Consider the following 23,081-nt stretch of genomic DNA (forward strand, 5'->3'; position numbering starts at 1 on the left):
TAAGAAATAATTTAGGTTTAGTTTACATTTGTGTGCGGAAGATTTTGATACTTTCTAGAACAGAGATCTTTGTTTCTTTGAATTCAGTGAACTATCAGGTATTATTATAGTGGCATATTCATAAACAAGAATAAAAGTGTTTAGCACAAAATTGCATATAAATTATCTCAGATGATTGAAAATTGTGTACATTTATTCATATTTTAAAATAACCCAAGCACAATTTTGCAAGTACACAGAAGCAAGAAAACACATGGCAGAACATCTGAAACAAGTATAAATAGTATGAAAGTTTTCTAAGTCTACAGTGATATCTACGAGTACACTTGTCAGCATTACAAAAAGGCAACCAAATAATACATGTAATAAATAGCATAACATGAACTTTCTAAATAAGTTTATGTTAGCAGCATATAGTAGCAACTGTCTAAGAACAGAAGAATGCTTGTACACTGTATATAAATGCACATATGCACACGTATACAGATAACTGGAAGGCCACAAGAATAAAAATACCCTGGGAAAATGATCAAGGTAATTTTTAGTGTGATATAGTATGTAAAAACAATGCATGCATTGTTCCAGCATGTTCATGGTAAAAATCACATCCACAAGTGGAATCAGAGTTAACTCTTCACCAAACTAAGCACTTTCCATGCTGTACCCATGCTGGATTACTCTGTCCTATACCACATTCCTTCTTTATGGACCACAATTGGATGCTAATTTTAGGAGGAGTCAGAAGTTGTTGATTCCTATGATATGACAGGAGAAATCAGAGCTCAGATTTGAAAGAAAAATACCTATTAAAAAAAATACCTATTAAAAAAAAAAAAAAAAAACCCACGCAAAACCTGAGTGGAGGGGGGACATATGACAACAAAGGGCTTCTATTCAGCTGAAAGATGGGTTAAGAGGAATTTCAATTTCCTTTTGGGCAGTCAGTATAGTGGCCTCACTTAGCAAGCTATAGTTTGCATGATGGAGTGGTCCTGAGGGTATGAACTAGACTCCTTTTGGATGAAACTAAAAAATGTGCTCCAATCACAAGTGGCATTGAGCCCATGGGCCTAAACTAAAGACTGTGCATGGGGTGGAGATCAGGTCCTTAGCACCAACACTTTCAGGCTGCATATCAGATCCAGCTGAGCCAATTCCTTGCTAACACAGACATAGGCTTTGGAAATATACAGAATAAATGTGAATTCACAAGCACTACAACCTATATTTACTATATAAATTAGTCTTACTTGTTCTTGCTTGCGACTGTCTGGAAAAAGACTTTCCCTATCCTTTCTTTGTAGATGTGTGTGCATGTGTCTATGTATGAGGAAGGGATAGATGAACAGCCAAAAGAGTAGTGAGCACTCACTTTTTTTTTTTTCCTCTGGCCATCCTCAGAAATACTATTTTCAGCAGCAACAATGTGAAAAAGCTACAGGCATCTTCGCCAATCTTCTGCCATTTCTGTTAAAAAGATACTCCCATAAATGTCAAAAAATTATGATCTCTGCCCTGCCAACATCCTGACACTATCTGTGTCAATAAAATCATTGCCAATGTTACACTCAGACATGAGATTCCCTTATAACAGAACATAGAATTTGTGACTGTGAGCACTAGAGTATGTTCACAAAAGCAAGCTTAACTATTTCTGCTATTCCAGTGAAAAATGCCAATTTTACTAAATATTTCCAGACTGGTTTCAACAATTTATTTCCTGCCAGCTGCTAATGGCACTTACAGAGCTCCAGTAAAGTGCTCTGGGCAACACGTGATATGAGAGAAAGAAAAAGCACTACTTAAGCTGCTTAAACTAGGTTTGCACACAACTTATTTATTATAGTGCGAGAATAAAATGTGTAACATGCTATCATGCATAATACATGGTAGGAACATGCATTAGTTCAAGTTTACAGTCTCTTTATGGCCAGTAAATCAGAACAGCAGTGGCAGATGCTAACAGCTGCTTATCTTGAGGAATTCCCAGAAATAGAAGCAAGCAATGCAAAAAAAGATGCAAAATCGGCTGTTTAAGACACCCATAGAATGGTCACTCTTACTGAGTTAATCATACAGACAATAACAAAATCCAGGCATATCTTTCCCACCACATTCAAAGAAACTGAGTTCAGCACTTGAGGTGAGACTGTGCCCCAAGCAAGGTTATGCTGCTGACTTGAGGAAGCGTTCCTGCTCTGCCACACATCACTCCTTGCCCCCAGGTTAGTATCATCCATCCCCTGGCCCCACCAAAGGGGAGGATGGGCAGACTTTTTGCAGAAAACAGGCTACATGAGTCAGCTGAAGAATGCACTCAACCCTACGGGGCCAGAAAGGGCCCAAAGCTGTGGCTGGGTGGGGAGCCTACAACAGCTGGGGAGCAGGCCTGGGTATACTACGCAGATTGTTATGGCTTCTGCAGAAGCCCTGTCTTTTGGTTAGGAGAGACCCTCTCTTTCTCCTTCTGCCCCTTGCTGGAGGGTTTGCCTAGGAGACTCTAATCCAGAACAGACACATGAGACTTCAATAGATTATGCAATAAAAGGTTTTCAAAGACCTTACTTTTCTTTGTGTCAATGGCTATACATCACAGCCATAGCCAGAAAAAAACATATGAATCTGGTGGTTGTCTATTTACCATACCATTCTTCACTCCCCCATGGTTAAGACGCATTCCTGTGCATCCTCTCAGGAAAGATGGAACAGAAAAAGACACATCCGCTGAAAATGAAACACTTTCTTCTCAAAAGAACTATGCCTAGTCAAGAAAAACAGACCTATTTTAGTAATATATGAATCTATTGTATGCAGTACATCCCAACACCCACAGACAGCTCCTGTGTAATCCTTTGGCACTCACAGTTTCACTGTTGTGAGTATCCTAAGGTTCATCACAAACCAACCCCCAAGAAAAAGTCATCTAAATATAAGCATCAATATGTAAAGCACTTCTGATTTTCTACTTACTAAGGGTGACATCCAGTTATAATTAATGAGTGATCACTTGTTTAATTCTTACTTACCTGGACATGCCCTCTGGTTGAGCATCTGTGCTCCGCTGCCAGGTAACTTTGTGTGGGCTCCATCTTTCATCCAGCCCACAAGCAGGTGAATAAACACTGCATCAGCCCTCCAGATGTGGGATGGGCTCCTTTTTATTAACTATGCAATGCATTATGTGCATATGGTACTTTCAGATAAAACACTGCTTACCTTAGTACCAGGAGTGCAAAGGTTTTACTCGAGTGGGTGCTGTATTCATAAACTTGTCAAAATGATTCCCATTAGTTTTGAATTGAGTCCTCAGTGATACCTAAATCAGTTAGTCTTCAGTTAATTTGCATCAGGCTGACTTCTTCATCCCTGGTGTTGTCTATATAGAAATCTTTAACACCACAGAATTTGCCTCTACTTTGTCCTGTAAAGGGCATGTTTTCCCATGTAATTCCTACTAGAGAGAGTGAGACAATAATTCTCCAGAGGAGCTAAAGGCATTTGAAGAATCAGAATACTTCAGTAAAGTGTTTCTAGGAGAGATCAATGGGTATTCCTCTCCTAAAGCACTTTAGGGGCATTTTTTAGAAGTTAGAACACCATCTGCTCCTAAGTAGAACTCTTACTCAGTCCTTCCTACTTACTGATGTAACTGATACGAGCAGTCTGCAGATGGAGCCTCCCAGCCCAGATGGAAAGGGAATTTGGCTGAATATGGAGACTACATTTTCTTTCTGTGAAAAGGCCTTGGTATAAGCTGAGGGATGTAATCCGGACATCTAGTGGGGTTGAAAAGATTGGGATCATGTTTGCTATGTCTGTTTGGAAAAAGAAAAACCAGGTTTTTTATGTTACTCAGTTAATTACCTGTGAATTAGTAATTACCACTCAAAAAGATTTTTTTTTCCGTAGGAAAAATTCTGCTCCTACTTAAAACTTTTTTCCTTGAAAAAAAAAAAAAAATCAAATGAGAAGGTAATGCACATAAAATATAAAGTGTGTTAAAATTTAAATATTTATTAAAACCAAGCCTACAGCAAGCTGAACAATAAATACCTTTTTTTTTTTCTTCAAGAAGTGTATTTTAAATAACTAAATAATTAAAGAAAACATTTGGTGACTACTTAGCTGACTGATGGCAAAAAAAAGAAAGCCAAATTATTTGTAAGTATTCCTCTGTTAGCAGCAATGTGAAGATCTATTTTGAAAACCTCAGGTAAACTCCCTGCTTGTTTTATACACAGGAGTAGTTGATTAAAATAGGACTGCTTGAATGAATAAGCAATTAGGATATGATTACATTCAGGTAAACTGTAGTAGGCTTTATTTTAAAGAATTAATAAATGACTCTCAGCTGATATCTTAACTGCTCTCAGAAGGTCATCGAGGTCTCTTACTGCTCAAGCCAAGTACTGAGATTCTTCATTACCACAGTGCTGATTTTTAACAGATTTCAACTAAGTAATTTCTTTGTAGAATTGTCTTTAACACTGTGGTCACAGTTCCTTACTCATATAATAAAAATCATGCAAATATGTGTTTAGTTTATGCTAAAGACAGGCTCATTTAAATAAGGGAACTGATGTTCATTTACTCTAGTGTGAATGAAGCCTGCTGCAATGTTTCTAAAAGTGGATCTGCTCTAACTGCAAATCCAAGCAGAGAGCAACACTTTTACTTTGCTCTGTGACAACTGCACTCTAATGATGTTCTCAATTTTGCTGTACATTTAGCTGTTCTTAGAGCTGTATTTTTCGTAGCCAGCCTTTGCATGAGATATTGTTTCATACAGCATGCAAGCATTCTACAAGGAGCTTCAGTATGAAGCACATATTTTACGACAGTTTTATGGCGATCTGGCAAGTCTTAATTATCTTAAAAACTTTCACAGGATTAAAAACTGCCTTTCATATGAAAACCACTTGCTGGGGTGAAAGACTGTGCTTCACAAGGGTGCTTCTCATGTAAGTGTGCCCAGCCCAACTGCACTTCCATGTGTAGTACTTTCATAGTAGTTTTCAATTAACCCAAAGACCTTCTAAATGCAAGTTGAGTTTGATGTTCTCCTTTTCAGCTCCTCTTCCCACAGATGAATGACAAGTTTTCCCAGGCTGCCCTGGACAATAGATGTGGAACATTGTCCCTGGTTCTGCATGTCCTGCATTCTTCAAATCCTGCATTACAATTTTTTTATTAGCTTTCCATCTATCCAGCCATCTATCCGGACCGAAAAGTTGCATATGCATATGGCGATAAATCTAGCTCACTGTCTTCTGCTACTGCAACTCTTCATCCATCCATGACCCTTCCCCCTCTTGATTTTATTCCATGCTATATTAGCCTACAATTGATTTTAAACTCCAGGGACAAGAAGCAGCCAGTTCAAATTATTTGTGTAATATAGCAGTGCCTGTAGCTTTCAGACACTTTGGGCACCTTTTCTGCAAGGCATTATACAAATACATTGCAAATGAGAATATCCGTCTCAAGAGCTTACAGGAAAGTCAGTCAAGACAGGGAGCAGGAAAATATTATTGCTCTCCTTTTCCAAACAGAAAGGTAAGACATCAAGTCACTCAAGAAGTTTGGGACAGAGCCTGCATTTAAATATAGATGTTTATACAGGATCATAAACATGGTCCCAGCCTTTGTTTGGCAATGAGCATGAACACTTACAGCACTAAAGTAAGCAGTGAAAGCTGAGCTATATTAAAAATAATATCAGAAATCTGCATTTACAGTAGAAAATAGAAGGGGCAAGAGAGATGATACCCTGGCATCACCTACCAACGGCAACAAGAAACCAATGATCAGGAGGAGGATCACTGGCGAAGAGATCTCCTCCCCATCCTAAGAGTTGCAGCTACTGCTGAGAGAATACATATGCCATGAACATATAAAATATAGATTTATATGTACAAATATACAATATGAAATAGTCAGTATACAAATACTTACATGTAAAAATAGCTTTTTACTTTCCCCTTTTCATGATTTACAAAAGCATACAAAGTTTCTTGTTGGTTAATGTTTAAGTAGTGTGAGTAAACCCTGTGTGTCATGTTTCACACATAATTCTTTCAAGTGTTCACAGTATTGGCTATTACAGTGTTGAATCTGACATTCCAGATGTTAAAATATTCATAGGACACATTCTAAACTTAAAGCATTAATTTAAATACAGTTTAAATAAAACTTACATGTATAGTTGAATTATGGTCATATTACAAATGAGTCTGCTGCAGTTGAAAACATTGCATGAGAGTAAGCTTGGAAATACATATTTCAACTAGACATGAGTATGTTTTAAGATTCTTGAACTACCTCTTGATATCCAGATAATACTGCAAGGGTGTGAGTTCTTTCAACTCCATCCGAAGCAATGCAAGCTGAGAGAACTCAGTATTACAAATTATCCTCAGCAGGAAAGCAGATGCACAGAACAATTCGCCATCAGATCCAGACATGCTGTCACTTTCTTTAAATACCCAACAGACAAGAATAAATGACAGGTACCGTTGTTTTTGTATTAAGAATAAATGCTCTGTAGCATTCTTCATCAGGAAAGTGCTTTATGGATTTAAATTAATCCTCACAACTCCCTTGTGAGGTAGATAGATACTATCCCTGCTTTTAAAGATGGAGAAACTGGAGATTTTAAATAAATTATGATGGCTGCCTGGGAAATACTGTCAAAATACAGGTATTTGGATGTTGGAGCAACTCAAAGACACAACTGAAGTAAATGGAGTTCATGAGACAACACTAGCCAGCTTGAGTACTGACAGTAGGGTTGGTACAACACCCAGAGGTTCAGCAGGGACTGCAAAACACAATCTTTGCTAAGTGCCATGCAACTGGAGCTAAACTATGGACAACAGCCTCCGAAAGTAGAAACCACATAATCCAACAAGGTGCAGCCTGACCAGGGTGGAAGGAAGCTGCATTTCAGAAGTTATGAATTAATCTGAAGCCTTAGAGTAAACAGTATCTTCTCATGCAAGAGTTGTATACAGTTCAAGAACCATGTTTAGCTCATCTCTAATTTTACTATATATGCAGGTGCTCGTATGTATTCAGGTGTTTTTTTAAATTAATTCACTCATAGACTTTGGTGGTCTGTGTTTTTCTTCATATTTCTTTTGTGGAAAATTTCTACCAATACCAGCTACAAATACTAATTTTAATTAGCTAGGGTGATGGACAAGTTTTAAAGGACCATCGTGTTCTCTGTGTGCACCTGTATATACAGGAAATCTCATCTGTCTTTAATTGCTACTGCCTTGAAATGAAATCCAGTTAAAGTATAAAGTGCATTGTGTGGAGTACAACCGTAAGAAATAATAAACAATGTGTCTGCCTTCCACAGATGATTAATTTTGCTTAACAGCTGAACCATCACCCTCTTTGTCTTCCGTTTTTTAGTTTAGTGTTACCTAGGCTGAGAAAGGCCAGCCAGATGTAAGCAAAATTATTGTAAACTGAGACATTTTTGTAATATGCTGTTACGAGAGTGTTAAGAAAACCAATATCAAGACACTGTCCAATTGGGGTGTGTAAATATTATCGTGTGCTTCTTGGCCCATTTAGCAAATACTTTCTTTTCTGTGATAAACCTATGGCCTCCATATGGAGCATTTTCATGCAGAAAGTATTCCTCGCATTCATCTCTTCCTGGCTCGTAATAGTGGTAGGGAACTTTACGAAAGCCTTCTGACCTAGAGAAAAAAAAGAAACACTTAAGTATTATTTCCAATAATATATATATTTCCAATAAGTGTATATATTAGTATATACTGCTCCTCAATACAGGATACAAATATCCTGGCTTGTATCAGAAATAGTGTGTCTAGCAGGACTAGGGAAGTGGTTGTCCCACTGCACTCGGCACTGGTGAGGCTGCACCTTAAATGATGTGTTAAGTTTTGGGCCTCTCACTACAAGAAAGACATTGAGGTGCTTTGCCCGTGTCCAAAGATGGGCAACAAAAGTCTAGAGAACAAGTCTAGACCAGCACAGTCTCTTTCTCATAAAGGAGCGGCTGAGGGAACTGGGGTTGTTTAGCCTGGAGAAAAGGAAGCTCAGGGGAGACCTCGTCGCTCTCTACAATTACCTGAAAGGAGGTTATAGCAAGGTGGATGTCAGTCTCTTGTCCCAAGTAACAAGTGATAGGTTGAGAGGAAATGGCCTCAAATTGTGCCGGGGAGGTTTAGACTGTATATTAGGAAAAATTTCTTCACCCAAAGAGTTGTTACGCATTGGAACAGGCTGCCCGGGGAAGTGGTGGAGTCACCATCCCTGGAGGTATTTAAAAGATGTGTAGATGTGGCACTTAGGGACATGGTTTGGTGGTGGACTTGGCAGTGTCAGGTTAACAGCTGGACTCAGTGATCTTAAAGGTCTTTTTCAACCTAAGTGATTCTGTGAATTATCTGAAATCCTTTCCCTGTGTCAGCACCTGAGCTCCTTCGCAAAACTGTATAAGGGCTTTCATTAGAGCATGATTTCAATTATTTTTTCCTATAGAAAATGAAGCTAAGTGTGTATCTCAACATACACTGGTCTTATCAGTAAGGAGCTGATGGGCTGACTCTTATGGGTATTGCACATTTTGTTTAACCAGTGAGAACTCAGTCCATAAGGCTCCATCCCTAATCAAAGTGTTCTCATTGGATAGCCCCAGCTCTTGAAACTGGTTCTTGAACTGGCTGAATAAGACAGTTATAAGAACACTATACATTATAAGTAGGTAATGCAGTCAGAATTGCAGCTTTAAGCAAACCCATCCTTCTCTGCTGCCAACAGACTGAAGTGCTATCATGCTGTTTACTGGTTTTACATCAGGGCTATGCAATGCCAGCTTGGCTGAACTCTGTGAGGACAGCTTTAGTCCTGTCACCCCTCATTTCAGGGAGCCTAATGTGTTTTCATAAACAAAGAACAACATATGTTCTTTCCATCTGGATGACTCAATCAGTGAGATCTGCAAGTTCTAAAAAGTCAGTCTCTAATGTTAAGACACCCTAATTGAATAACTGTGACTCAGATCTCAAATTCTTTTTTTTAGGGTCTGACAGGAATGAGTCCCACACTGGAGTAACAGAGAATGAGGAGTGAGGGTCTGCACAAAGACTTTAGGAGCTGAGGACCCACTGGACTGATTACATGCAAGACTTGAACCAGTCTAGGTACAGAATAACAGATCTATACTAGTATCATACACTGTTTATGACGTTCCCTGCTTTTCTGAATGAGGAATAGTTACATTTCGTATTTTTATACCGTATACTGTAGATTAAAACATTTAATTTGGACTTCCTTTGAAAACTGTGTTTAGTTATACTTCTGACAATAAGATTAATCCATTGTCGCTGTAATGTCACTAACAGTAGTTGGTTGGAATTTATGTTAGTTTACTGTGATAAAGCTCACAGGACTTGTTTTATTATCTAATTAGAAACATGCTACTACTCAAAACAAGTCATGTATAACCTAGAAAGTTCAAGTAGGTTGCTCAATGGTGGTGAAATGTAATTTCAGGTAACTGTTCTGGGCTAATCAGTTTCTTTCACTTCTAGGTGTATTTGGTATTCAGAGAACTAATATATTAGTATTTCCTCTATAGCTTCATTTAAGCAGTAGAAGTAAGTACTAGAAAAGTAGAAGCAAGTCAGAAAAGTATGAACATACTCTGTTTTCATCTAATTCAGGAACTGCAAAAGATCTTTTATTAAAAATAGTTCCTTATGACAACTGATGTTAGATTTTGTAAATGTTTTTATTTTACCAACAGCAAATGCCATATCAGGACTAAATATGCTGACAATAGTGTCACATCAATGCCAAACAGTGGGAAATGACTGCCTGATCCATTTTTGGGATTTATGATATTAAAATAAATTGTGAAATTTTGACAAGACATCAGAATTGTAAATGCATGAAAATAATTTCCTGTGATCTTACTTGCAGTAGGTGTCATTTATCATCCCATAGACGTGAATTCCATAGCAGGCATCCATAGCCAAAATTAAGGTAAACCAACCGGTACTGAGATATGAACCTGACTGGACTCTGTAAAAATACAAAATACCCAAAACAAATTGCAATGAGAAATTAGCAACACTTTGTCAAAGAAGTATAATCTATTGCCTGGGACAAAAGGCATTAAACAACTTGACAATCTGTCAAAACCATACAACTATATTGAATTATTTATAGATATGCTCTAATTCTTCCCAGCTTGGGGCCTCAAGCTATTGTCCACAGAAAAAAAAAACATGTTAAATATCTGAAGTCAAACAAAGCATCTCCCATAAGACAGAAAATAACTTGTTTTTACATGTGAAAGAAAGCAATTAGTAAAGTGTGTAAAATGAGATAAATTTCACCAAAAAGCGAACTACTGGCAGAGTTTGTGCTGTGTGCATGTGAATATGCACCATCCTCTTCCACAGGCAAAATCTTTATTTGCAGTGGACTATTCTAAAAATAGAATAGAAAAATAGAATAGAAAATTCACACAGAAAGATAGAATAGAAAATAGAATAGGAAATTCACACAGCAATGAAACTTTTAAGGACATTTGGATAGAAAACCATCAAATACAAGTCTTTGAAAAACATTATTCTGTGCATATCCCTTTACATAAGTTTGCATTATCATTCTTTAAGATAACACAACAGAGAGAAAAACACAAGAAAAACACAAGTGCCCAGATTGATAGCCTTTGCTCAAATAACTAGGTGCATTAAATCAGTCCTAAAGTATTACCTGGATGAGTGACAACAAATGATGAGTAAGGATTTGGCTCACATGCTAGCTATGTGAGCAAATATATGCTTTGTTAGTAGCAGACCAAATCCCGTTCACTCTACTGACACAAATGTGACCAATGGGGAACTGGGAGACAACAAAGCTACCCATATAACCTGGGCAAGCAAGACTTACTGCCTTAAAATCTCATAAGTAATAAGAACACATTTATCTCTCATTGCTTATGAACTGGTTGAAGTCCAGCTTTGTGCATGTATTGCTTTCAGTTTGATTGAAATAAATGAAAATAATTATCTTAAAATTATAAATAACTTGTCCAATTTTCAAAGAAAGATATCACAGAAGTCATAAAATCATCTTAATAGAGCCCCAACTTTGGCTCAGTTTGAGAAAGTTGAGTGACTAATAGGAAGGGATAACATAGCTTTATGCCACATCTTTTAGCTCTTGGCTTTTGGGTACAGCAGGGAGCAGTGTGTTCTCCATCATAAGTTACAGTAGCGTAAGGTTTGCACACAATAAAGTTTTGTTGCAGAAGAACTCCCAAGCAGAACTGTGTATGAATCAGTTATCTTCATCAACAAAATCTTCTAAAATCTTCTAAACAAAATCTTCTAAAAACATTTTCATCCTGGGGTAGGAATAAAGCTTTCATGTGGAAAACACATCATCATATAGCAACTTATGCAACTTATAAAACCCAACTGTCCTGCGAAACAGAAGAAACAACCTCAAGTGATTTTTGCTAGTTCAGAGCAAGAATGTAGTATGGTCTCCTGCCTCCCAGATAAATCTCCCAGTCAGTGGCTTTTGGCTCAGATTCTGTCTTACTTCCTTGCTTTTTCTTGTTGAAGTTTGACTAAGTACTAATTAAGATGATAGGTGAAAAAGTAGTTGTACAACCTTTATAATGACATTACCTGACACATACAGGACTGAGATTCAGATTCCTTCTCTGATCAATACCTTTTATTATGGATAGTAGAAAAGCTCCAAGGGATTTACATTCCCAAGGAAATTCTAGTACACACCAGTTTAAACAATTTTTTTTTTTTTTTTTTAAATTGAAAAACAATTACCTCAACTCTCAGAGAGTTTTATTATACTCAAGAACACTGAAAGTAGTTTGGGCTACATCTTCTCTCTCTTGCCCACGCCTGTCATCCTTCGTGGATTAGCTGGTGTAAATGTCTATCTCTACCTTTTCTGAACTCTCTTTTTCCTTGGGGAAACTCATAAGTATCTGTTTAGCTGCTTTTGTAAAGGACCATTCTAGAAACAATAAATAAAGAGTTAACTTAGCACTGAAAAATGAAAAGTGGAAACAAAAGACAGGGTGTCAAATACCTGTGTTTCATTAAGTGGACACCAACTATAATTGTGCCTCTCTACTTGACACTTTTATAGCCACAAAACTGTACATCTGTTTATCTGTCCTGTTATGATCTTCATTTCTTCAAACAGAATGTTCTGTTACTGTCTAGCAAAGAGAATTCCCAATCCAATTCATTTTATTTCTGAGTAACATTCTGCCATGATAAAAAGCTGCATTGCTTCTAACTTGCTTTCTGCTCTTGCACCAAAAGAAAACTAGCCTTGAGCTTTTAAAGCCATTTAGAATCATAATAACCATTTATAAGAACACTATGAAGATCAGGAACCTCCAGATAATGGAGGTTTATTGGAGAGTACTATATTGACAGTCTGAAACTTGCTATACTCAGGAGGAAAAAGGAATTTTAAAAAAGAGTTCATCAATATTTCATGTCTTGTTTTAACACCATTGGACCTTAGTCCTCCCATCTATATATTACACTAGCAGGATAAATAAAAACAGCAGAGTGAGTTCCCAGGTACCTTCCCTGGGAGATGAAGTACATGACAGAATACTGATTATATGCTTTAAAACAAAGCACATTCCTCCCGTTTTCTTCCTCTGAAGATACGTAGGGAGGCAAGGGAATATACTTAAGCAATGGGGATTCTGGATGATTTGGTAACACCTTAGAATTCAATCTGATACCATAAACATACTTTCAACATTCTAATGAAAGCAATATTAGAAATATGAAAACAATTTTAGCTGTCCCCAAAAAGTCATACATCTCTGCATACCTTTTAAAATATTATCCCATAAAACTGTAGTGCAAAGCAATGTCTCAGCCCTTGCTATTATGCTAACACCATGCACTCAATTTATTTCTCTACAGGAGAGCTTTACATGTTTGGCCCAGGCTTTTTGAGACTCATTAGAGAGTTCCTCTTGTTACTGTAATTGCATTCAAATTTCAAATTTTACACACTGAAAAGAATCCTCCATTTATGTGTAGCATAAGGCCATGTCAGTACACAAATCTGAGGGAAGGAGAACATTAATACCAAAATAGGGAAAACAGGAGTTTGTTAATCATCCATAGAACTACTATAGGCAAATCTATTGTGAAATATGTCTGTGCAGCAAATCCAAAATTGTTCCCTATGGCTCACAGTGACTTTTTCTTATACTCTAAAATTAATGGCGCACCAGATCTAGGCAGGATATTGTCTCAAGATCTCAGGAGAAAATAATGCACTGTTTTTCAAAAAATGCATTTTAAAGATGTTTTTTTCTTTCAACACATGATTTACAGCTGGATGCAGCAATAAAAAGGCAATGCTCACAAGAAGTTACTTAGTCTGTTTATCTTGAAAATGAAAGCTTATTTTGCATACTTCCTGCATTATTAGGATTCTTGAAGAAATGTTAGCATTGGGATGTAATTCATTCTGCTAAACACCATCCAGCATTTCAGAAAAGCGCATAGCCATATGCTTAACATTAAACACATGAAAAGACCAATGGAATCAGCATTAGTAAGATGCTTGAAACAAAGTATATGCTTGCCTATCTTGCTCTTAGGGAAGGTTTAAGTGCTTAAAATGTCATTATTTTGTTTTAGAATGTAAAAGTAAGCTCCAAGATTATTAGTTATTTGCAAGTTTCAAGTCTCAAAACATAGAATTTGCATTTTTAGAAATGCTTTCCATAAACTCCAGTAGAAAGAACTGCTTACGGTTTCTCACAACACCTTAAAAAAGAAAATCTCCTTCTATATTTTAGAAGGAAATAGTAAAAGATGTGTTTAGGATTGCTAGAATTGTAATGTGTGATACATAAAGCTTTAACTAAAAACTAATTAAAAATAAAAGCGATTTGTATAGGATTCATTAGTCTTAGCTTTCCAATATTCAACAAAAAGCATAAGAAATTGATATAAAGAAGATGGAATAGACAGTGCCCTATAAAAATGTTGGTGACTGAAATTCATCTTCTCTGACATCTATAACCATGCTTTGATGTAGGCTAAATGAAGGAAAAACTAGTTCCTTCTCTCATCAGGGGAAAGTCGAGGAACATCAAATATTTTCTTAATGATCAAGGGCAGGTGAGTTCAAATTGGGTAAAAGTTTTGTTGTCACTGGAGTTCTGATTTAACCACAACATTCCAGGAAGTTCTTTTCTGTGTTCAATTGTTCCAGGATTTTTTATGTGCACAATCAATTCTAGCTCTATGGTTCAATGCACTGTAATTTCCAGTGGGGACTTCAGTGGTAAAAAAGTAAAAAATTAGAAAAAGAAGAAGTTTGTTAAGCCAGAGATGATCTGTTTCATGTCAATCTGATTGCAGAAAAGAATTTAGAAACCTTTTTTTTAATTCTTTTGGGAGAAATTAGAGAGCACAGAAGGTCAATTAAGAGTGTTAATTAAGATGAAAAACAAAGAATTGTAGGACTTCAAGAAGCTATTAAGTAACAGAGAGCTTGCCAAAAGCATTAACTAGACACTTTTCTTTTTTTGCTTAGTTTCAAAATATTACAGTAAAATAAAATTCAACAATGACAGATTGAAATGACAGGATTCTCCAGGGCAATTAGTTGAGGGGAAAAAAAAAAAAAAATTTTTCATCAAGGCTGTTTATAGACTTTAATCCTCAGATGACCCTCCTACCAAACTACTGAATCAGCGACACCTTTCTTTGCAGCAGCTTGTCAGGCCCCTTGATTAATAAGTAAGTATAAATAAGGGCATTGGTCAAAACAAACTAAGAGTCCTGTAGTGCAGACTTCATAATGTGAGATGTCCTTCCAATGTGCTAAAAGGTTTTTACAAATGATTCAAAATAAATAGCAATATTTTCAAGAACTGTGCCAAGGTTAGCTTAGGCTGTTTTCAGGTAGACATGTCTCTGGTACTTACTTATATTTGCAGTGCATCAAGATACTGTTAATCTTTTGGGAGGGGGTCAATATACTTTGGTTTTGCCTGACTCTCCATCACTTGCCCTGTGTCAACCTTGTCTGTGACTGACCCTTGGGAATGAGGGTGGAAGGTACATGTTCCCTCTGCACTCCCTTGTTAAAGAAAACCAGCTCTTCTCCCTGGGTTACTGGAGGTTTTTGCATTGCTGAATGACAGTGTGTTTCCTTACAACTAAAGATACTGAAAATTGATCTACCAGCACAAACCGATGATCAGTTACTTAATTCTACTTGCTATATCTTCTTAACCTTCTAGATCTTCTTAATATACGAGCCAAATCAATGCTACTGTTGTCCTTATGTTGACTGAGATTTCTTTTTTTCTGGAGAAGCATCTCTGAATATATCTGCTGAACAACTTTTCTTTGACAAATTAAATGCCCACCTAAGTCACAGGTTTGGTCTATGCCTTTCTCTTTGTATCAAAAGTAGACTTTCAAATGACAGATTAGAATGAGCTGACAGAAAAACATCCCCTCTTCTGAGAGAACGGCAAGGTTCATTTTCCTAGCATCTCTACTTTGAGGAGCACATATACTTCTCATGCCAGAAAGCTGTTTCCTTGAGAGGAAAAAAAGGAAGGAAAACATTTCTACAGGTGAAAAGTAAGACTCTAAATGCTGAAGAGTATTATCACTAGCCTGTTTTCTGTAAGACTTGGTGATTTGTTGCTAATAGTTTCATTATATACTTTCTGGGAAAAAAAAAAAAGGGCAAAAAAGCACAAGAAAAGCAATGAAGATGCAAGCACAGAGAATTGATTTCACCTGGTAGAAGTGGTTGCTATTCCTGCATTATAAAGATACCTGTTAGGCAGTTGCTTATCATAATTATTCATTCTTCATACATGTATGTGTGCATGCATGTGCTTGCTTTGCATTCCATGCTGATGCAGGACATCTAATAATAAACACCCATGCCCCTCTAGCACTGAGCAGACTGTCTCACACATTCAAAAGCCCACACCGTGCTTCAGGTCATTTTGAAAAGTGAAACGTTTATAAATAGACATATGTTTTATTATCCATCATGTATAGCTTTATGCAAAGCTTAAACAAATGGAATGCATTATGAGTAGCACAGACCACATTCCAGATTCAGGCAGTAGCTCTGCCCAGCAAGATGTACCTGGAAATGGAGAAGTGAGGCTCTCCTGCTAGCCCAAACTCTTGATAGATCATCCTTACTATGAGTCCTGAAAACAAACTGCGGTCAGGTGGCATACCACCCAATTAATCTCCAGAAATACAGGTTTCCTATCTATATTAATACTGCACCAATGGAACACACAGAACAAGAGCCCATTTCAGTTGAATTTGTGACAAACCCACAGTAAAGGCTACTCTTAGGTCACAAATTAGCTCATGAGAATCTGCCCTCACAATCTGATTTAAAAAGAGATGTAACAATTCATAAATCCTATGTCAAAATGGCATTGAAAAAAAGACAGGAAGGACACCGAATGATCGCAAAAGAGAACAGAGAAATGATGGCTTTAATGTATGCAACTGCACCTAATTAAAAAAAAAAAAAAGACAACTATTTGACTTACTATTTACCATTTTTGGCAAGACAGGCAAAACAATATTAGAACTAAGGAAGAATCTGTTACTGCAATTACTGAAATCTATGCAGCATCTGCTTGGGTATGTGATTTATGCATCTAGTTCCAATCTTTGTGTTGTGTATATTTTTTTTATGTCTTTATTCTCTTTCCCTGCTCTATTCAATATACACATGGAAACCTGAAACAAAGAGAGAGAAGGAAAAAAAAAAAGGGCAGCTTAAAGAAATTGACTTCTGCTGCCCAGGCTTCTGTAGTTTCCTTATTTCTGATTCCTTGACCTGACTTTGATGCATCTCAGCTCAGTCATGAACTCAGGCAACAAGAGAAGGAAGTTATTTCATCCAGACAGAGAAGGCTCCTTCAGATACCTTTGCTGCTGAGCTCAGAGAAGAAAAGGATAATTCCTGTTTATCAAGAGTAATCATAGAGATCCAACTTGATGCAAAGCACACAGAAAAGAAACAAGACTAAAGAATTATAATTGTAAACTCTGCCTTCCAGATGATATATATACATATATATGTATTATTTTGAGATTACACTCATGCAGCAAAACCTGTGCTAATCTTTTCAAGTTGAATGGCTTCCCCTCTAGAGAACAGAGTTGCTAGCTAAATTTTTTACTGCTACTGAGCTTCTGCAGCTCTCATTGACTCTTCAAATACAAATTGTGCTCTTGGTGAAAGCTGTTTACAGAACAGTAAATCTCAAATCCAATCTCTTTTTCTTTCCCACTCTCTTCCCCAATTCTGTTTCCAGAAATACATATTCTCTTGATTTCTCTTGAACCAAGAAGTCTTTACTTCCCTTTCTTAACTACAAATGGTGGTCTGTGACACAGCCCATGCTGTTGCATGTGCTCAAGTTATTAGTTAGACGCCTTCTGCAAACAGTGCCCTGGTTGCAGCTGTCACATGGGATCTAAAGTCAAGCGGTTTATGCATGATTACCAATAACCTTGTCCCACCAGGGGTGTACTGTGCAGAAAAAGAAGCATATGACTCCACACATCTCCATGTGCACTTGGATTTCCCTGATGAGCAAATGGATGTTTGAAACAGAAAGGGATCCACATAAGTGTCAACTACTACAACCATGCAATTATGTTTGGAATGAAAGGCAGCTAAATTCACATAAGCACGTTTGAGGGCTAAGCTGTTGGCATCTTTACACAGCCATTTTTCTCTTAAAAAATCACCTGAGTAAAATTCATTCCAGCCTTAGGAAGATTGAGCTTATCAGGAAATGCAACTCTTATGGTCTATGCCAGCATAGCACTTGCTCCACAGTACAACTACTTATGCTTGCAGTGATTGATGCAAATGGGAGGTAATGCCAAATCTGCCTTCCCTGGACAGTACTCAAGTCTGTAAGTTAGTTGTGACACCATGGTGCACTCCTATCCCACCGTTCTCCACTTTCCAATACTTACTGTAATCCCTGATGGCTGTGACAAAGGGAGTGACAGCTGAAGCCTTGATAAAGGTTTCATGACTTGTGCCATTGGCCTCTTTAGGGCAGCTTTATGTGCTCTTTCCTTCACCAGTAGCTGCATCCAGTTTGCTGAGCACTGATTCAACGTTTTCCCACAGCATGAAAGGTAGTAGAGGATTTAGATTATCATCCTTTGTAACCAAGAATGAATAAAAACTCAAAAGTGTGCCAAGTGGAAGAAAAAAACCAACAGTGACTTTTTCCCCACATCTACATTTAAATCAATACTTGCTGTCTTGGGTCTGCACATTTTTTTGAAGGGAGGATGTAAACTAAACAGAGCTGCAGTTAATCCAGGATCCCCAAAGAGATTTAATTAAGCAGGCTTTCCCACCCTTTTCTTTTGGTATTAAAGGGCACACACTACTCCTAGCTGCATAATTTAGAGAAATCTGTTCAGGTGAATACAGAAGAAATTTCTTGATTAGTTCTTACCTTGTCAAGACAAGACACTGAAGGGAGTTCATCTGACCTTGGCTGAAAGCAGCTTAAATTTTTTGAAGAAACATTTTATATTAATTTGAGGGCTTTTTTATGTTTAAAGCAAAAAATATGAAACAACTTTATAAAGGTGCACATCGTATGCAATGTTGGGGTGTGAGCAGAAGCTTTTGTAAAGATATTTTGGTTTACTGCTAGGATGAAAATGAAAGAACAGCTATCACAAGGTTGTACCCTAACTCTTTCATTTGAGTGGGGAGGACATTGCATCAGATATTCAGCTTCTAGAAACCACACTGATGTACATCAGCTGATATCCTTTTAAATTTTCTACAGTCTGCAGTCATTGTGTTAGTTCAATCACTACCTCTTTGATATTAACATGGAAGGGAAGGGCAATGTTACATTTTTCTCCATTTCTACATTTTCTACATTTCACATTTATCTGAGAACTTTGCTTTTCACCGGGATGGATGCTCATCCAAAAAAAGCTTATGAAGGGCCAGCTATAATATTAATGGGAAGTTTCATTTCTGAAAGGAAAATATTCACTGAGAAAAGAGAACTCAAACCCCACAGATAAGGCCTCCATCAGTACATATCCCTCTATCAACAGCTTGTCTCTCCTTAGCTGTGGGATACATAAGAGCATTTCCAGGTAGTCTAAAATTAATTCCTAATTTGTTGCTAGATTCCTGACTGATTACTTACATTACAGTAGCACTGCAAATCCTTGCTGTGCAAGGCACTCTACACTCACATGTGGCTGCCCTTGATCCAAAGAGCTTAACTGTCAAATAACCAAGAGAAACATATTGTTTGGAGAACGTACATATCCTTATCCCTAGTTCTCACAGGGAAATGACATATACTGAGATTTCCTCTCTTGTATTTAAGGTATGTAAATAAGTAGCAATTTAACATGCATGCAAAAGTCTCTTCACCAAGTATAGCAGGTAAGATGGAATAAAAAAAAATGCAAGACCCTGTAGTACTGTTCCATAGAAACTTCCTACAGTGCTGCACTGGGTTATAAAGCCACATTCTCTGGAATTTAATCCAGCCAAAGTGCTCTTCTCTACATTGCCTATTTGCACAAACCAAAAGTTCCTTATAGATATGGAACATCAATATTTTTAGCAAAGATGAATGAAATCTTAAATCCAGACAAATTATTCTGATGTGGAAAAAAGGAGAAAAATGAGGTAAAAATAGAACTTGCGTGGGTCTGAATTTTAATTCAAATGTAAGAGGCCATAATGTAACCCATCAGTCAAGCTTTGAAGATGAACTGCTAATTACCACAGATGTTGCCTTCCCTTTTACTACAGTAACTTTCTCCAGATTAACTTTTCCTGAAAGTAAAAAGGAACAAAATATTTCTCTTCCCTTTCCTTTTTTTTGACATACAATTTATCAAAACACACGTATATAGGTATCATATTACTGTTTAGTATCAATACTAGGGTCTTGCTTACTCTCTCTATTCCATCCAAATGTCTCTAGTCTTTCAGTGCTTTCATAATTAACTCACCTCTGTCCAGCTATCTGGAAAGAAGCAAATAATCCTAGCCTCTAAGATACTGAATCTTCCCCTACCTTTTCCATCGCTCTGTTTACATAGTAGCTGGCTTTCTGATGGGCATCTCTCACTGGTGTATTTTGTGGACAGAAGATGTCGAGGCCCAATTAAAGCCCCACTTGAAATATAGGGTCTCAAATCCTCAGGACATGCAAGATTAGCTTTTGTTTTTCCCCTTCTGTTCACCAAGATCTGCTATGTTTATGCAGCAGGGTCTTCTGAAGGCCAGATGCCTGCAGACACTGACACAAATATTTACACTGAAGGCAGCACCTTGATTGCAGGCAGACATATTTGGCAGAACAGGCAAAGAATAGTGCATTTTTTTCTCTCAGATGGCAGCCTTTAGAAAAAAGCACGATACAGTGAACAATGTGGTACAACAGAAAACTGCCACAGAAAAGCTCCAAGAAACAGGAACTATGGATCAGAGTAGATTCCCTTCTAGCCTACTGCACACTTCCTTTAACACGGGACAATTTCAGAGTATTTTGTTCCCATATTAATTGAATGGACTGTGGGAGGGTAATTGTACAAATGGAAGCTGGGAGAAAAATCTTCATGCTTATTAGAATGGCAGTGAAATGCTCTAAAAGATAATTTTTACGGTTTTCCTACCAACTGAAGTAGCAAATTGTTTAATTTTCTGAGTCTTTCACAATCTAGCTTTTTGAGAATAGTAAACTAGAATGATTGAACTAATCATCTAGCCAGCTCACTGTCAGTGTAAGCTAAGGCCTAGTTATAAAGTATGGTGAAGAATTCAGTCAGCTTCAGGGATTTGATATTTCCAGTGAACCAAAGTTATTAAAACACATTCATGAAGTAGGACTGTAGTCTTTTGCTCTATAAATAAATGCTCTGATTTCTCCTCCACATATTGTACTGCTATTAGTGACATCATCTTTTCAGTGATTCTCAGTATCAGCTAGTTAAGACTTGGATATGTTGCCAATGAAGCTCTGCAGGCAAGCAGCTCTTTAGAAGGCAGCATACATCCGAGGAGGCTGTTGCTGCTCTCTAGGCATCAAAGTTCGGGACACCACAGTTAACAGAATTCTTATCTGTAAAATATGCAAACATTAAAACGAGCTAATTAGTGACAAATAGAAACTACAGCCCACTTGTTACAATGTAGATGGCTCAAGACTACATTTTTTGCACTAAATTGTAAAATTTAAAACTGCCAAAAATCTGTTATATAGTTATGTTACAGAGAACCTCAGGTAACACCAGTAGCTACGTTGCTTGGAGGAAGACCAAATTAGACATTTAGAGTTCAATGACACACAGTACCAGAGATAGTGTCACAATTAGCTTTACAAAATGACATCATTCTTTATGAGTCTTTTTCTTTGCCTCTTCATGCTATTGGCCTGATAAGCCCTTGCCAACAAAGACATTATACTAATTACAATTAGTTATACGAAGTGTGGGACAACTGAAATGAGTTATTGATTTTTCCTCACAAAATAAACCTTATTTTGAATTCCAAATATAGAGTAAGAAAAATAAAGCTGAAGTCCCAGGTGGCATGTTTATTCCAGACATGTATGAATGTGAATATACTTATAAAGACATTCAAACCATTTAAAACTTTAATCTTACAGTAGTTGTTTGGAAAAAAAACCAACAGTGCAGAGTATGTTTTATGCAATTAAATTCCTTTTCCCCTGAGCAGAGACATTCAAGGTACAAAGCCAAGTCCTGGGTTGTTTTCAAGAACCTTAGAAATCAAAGGATATTCCAACAATAATTCAAAAATAATAATATCCAGGCCAACAAATAAAAGCGTGCACTATGTTTTCATGCAATATTAATGCGGCACTATGTTTGCATTTGATATAATCTAATATTTACACTCAATCTGAAGAGCAGAAAGAATATGAAGCTGCGTTAAATATCTTTCTGCATTTCATATCTAAGCATGGAAATAATAAAGGCATGATTTTGCTTCAGTTCTTTGGGAACTCAATCTAAGCATTTTTGCAAGAACTTCTTTTGTCCTCCATCTTGCAACATCATGAATGCTCCTCAAAACATACTCAGAATTTGCTCATCCTGTGAATATCCTCAGTTTTGAAACGTATTTCCATGAAGGATGTGCCTGAACTGAGAGTCTGAGCAGAATACAGCACTTGATCCTTCATGGGGACCCTCCTCACAAGTGTGTATGTTAAATTCCTTTGAAGAGGCAAAAAAAAAAAAAAAAAAAAAAAAAAGCTAGACTTACTAAAAAATGAATAGCTGATCCAGTTTGATGTTCTCCCAGTCCTTTTTGTATGTCCCATCTTCAGAGCTCCAACTCACTCGAGCACTTAGATGTAACCCTTCCGTAATACACACAATGAATATATACAAGTAAATAGGCTTTGGTGCAACAGCCCCACTCACAAACCAGCAGGTTTACTTCCTGATCTCTACAGTGCCTTTTGCCGCTACACTAGCCATTTTGTCCTCAGTCTTGACAAGAGAAGGCATAGCACTTATGGTCTGCAAGTCAGCATTATCCGATTAGGTCCACTTCCTACGGCTTGTTCGGTCTCGCTTATCAGACACACTGGAAAATATTTGCAATAAGCCGCCACAAGAAATCTGCCTTCATATCTGGTGTCAGGCTACATATAACAGAAATCTTTTCATTTTAGTTTTAAAGTTTTGCTTCATTCAACAAGCCGACCGCTGGCTGACACACAATCTAACCTAAAGGCTATGGATCAGCAGGTAAATGCAGAAATTCTATTAGTTTTCAGACCTGAGGTTTACGCCTTTCACTTCAAATGAAATCAAAATCCTACACATGAATAGGTAAAGCACAGAGTAAAGATCCTTTCTTAAAACCATCCTTTACCAGTTACATGAGTATGAGGAGGAAAGCAGTTTCTGCATCTTGTAGATACTGAATATCTTGTGCTCAATGACTCTGGC

At 37.2% G+C, this 23,081-nt stretch overlaps 1 protein-coding gene across 3 annotated transcripts in view; it reads right to left on the reverse strand.

Annotated features, from left to right (window-relative positions):
• Positions 1-1,372: 1,372 nt before the first annotated feature.
• The window catches only part of ST6GALNAC3 (ST6 N-acetylgalactosaminide alpha-2,6-sialyltransferase 3), a 225,245-nt gene continuing 203,536 nt past the window's right edge, over positions 1,373-23,081 (reverse strand). The window contains exons 4-7 of one of the 3 annotated variants that reach the window (XR_003992658.1): positions 9,961-10,068; positions 5,785-7,715; positions 2,642-2,761; positions 1,373-1,467 (exon numbers count right to left, since the gene is read on the reverse strand). Coding sequence is in view for 1 of the 3 variants with exons in the window: in XM_030494917.1 (XP_030350777.1) it covers positions 7,529-7,715; positions 9,961-10,068 (295 nt within the window). In the remaining 2 variants the exon portion in view is untranslated. Of the gene's footprint in view, positions 7,716-9,960; positions 10,069-23,081 lie in introns of all 3 variants that reach the window. The other 2 variants (XR_003992657.1, XM_030494917.1) reach the window with 2 other exon arrangements.

This window comes from Strigops habroptila, chromosome 8 (assembly GCF_004027225.2).
Source record: "Strigops habroptila isolate Jane chromosome 8, bStrHab1.2.pri, whole genome shotgun sequence".
NCBI classification, from domain to species: Eukaryota; Metazoa; Chordata; class Aves; order Psittaciformes; family Psittacidae; genus Strigops; species Strigops habroptila.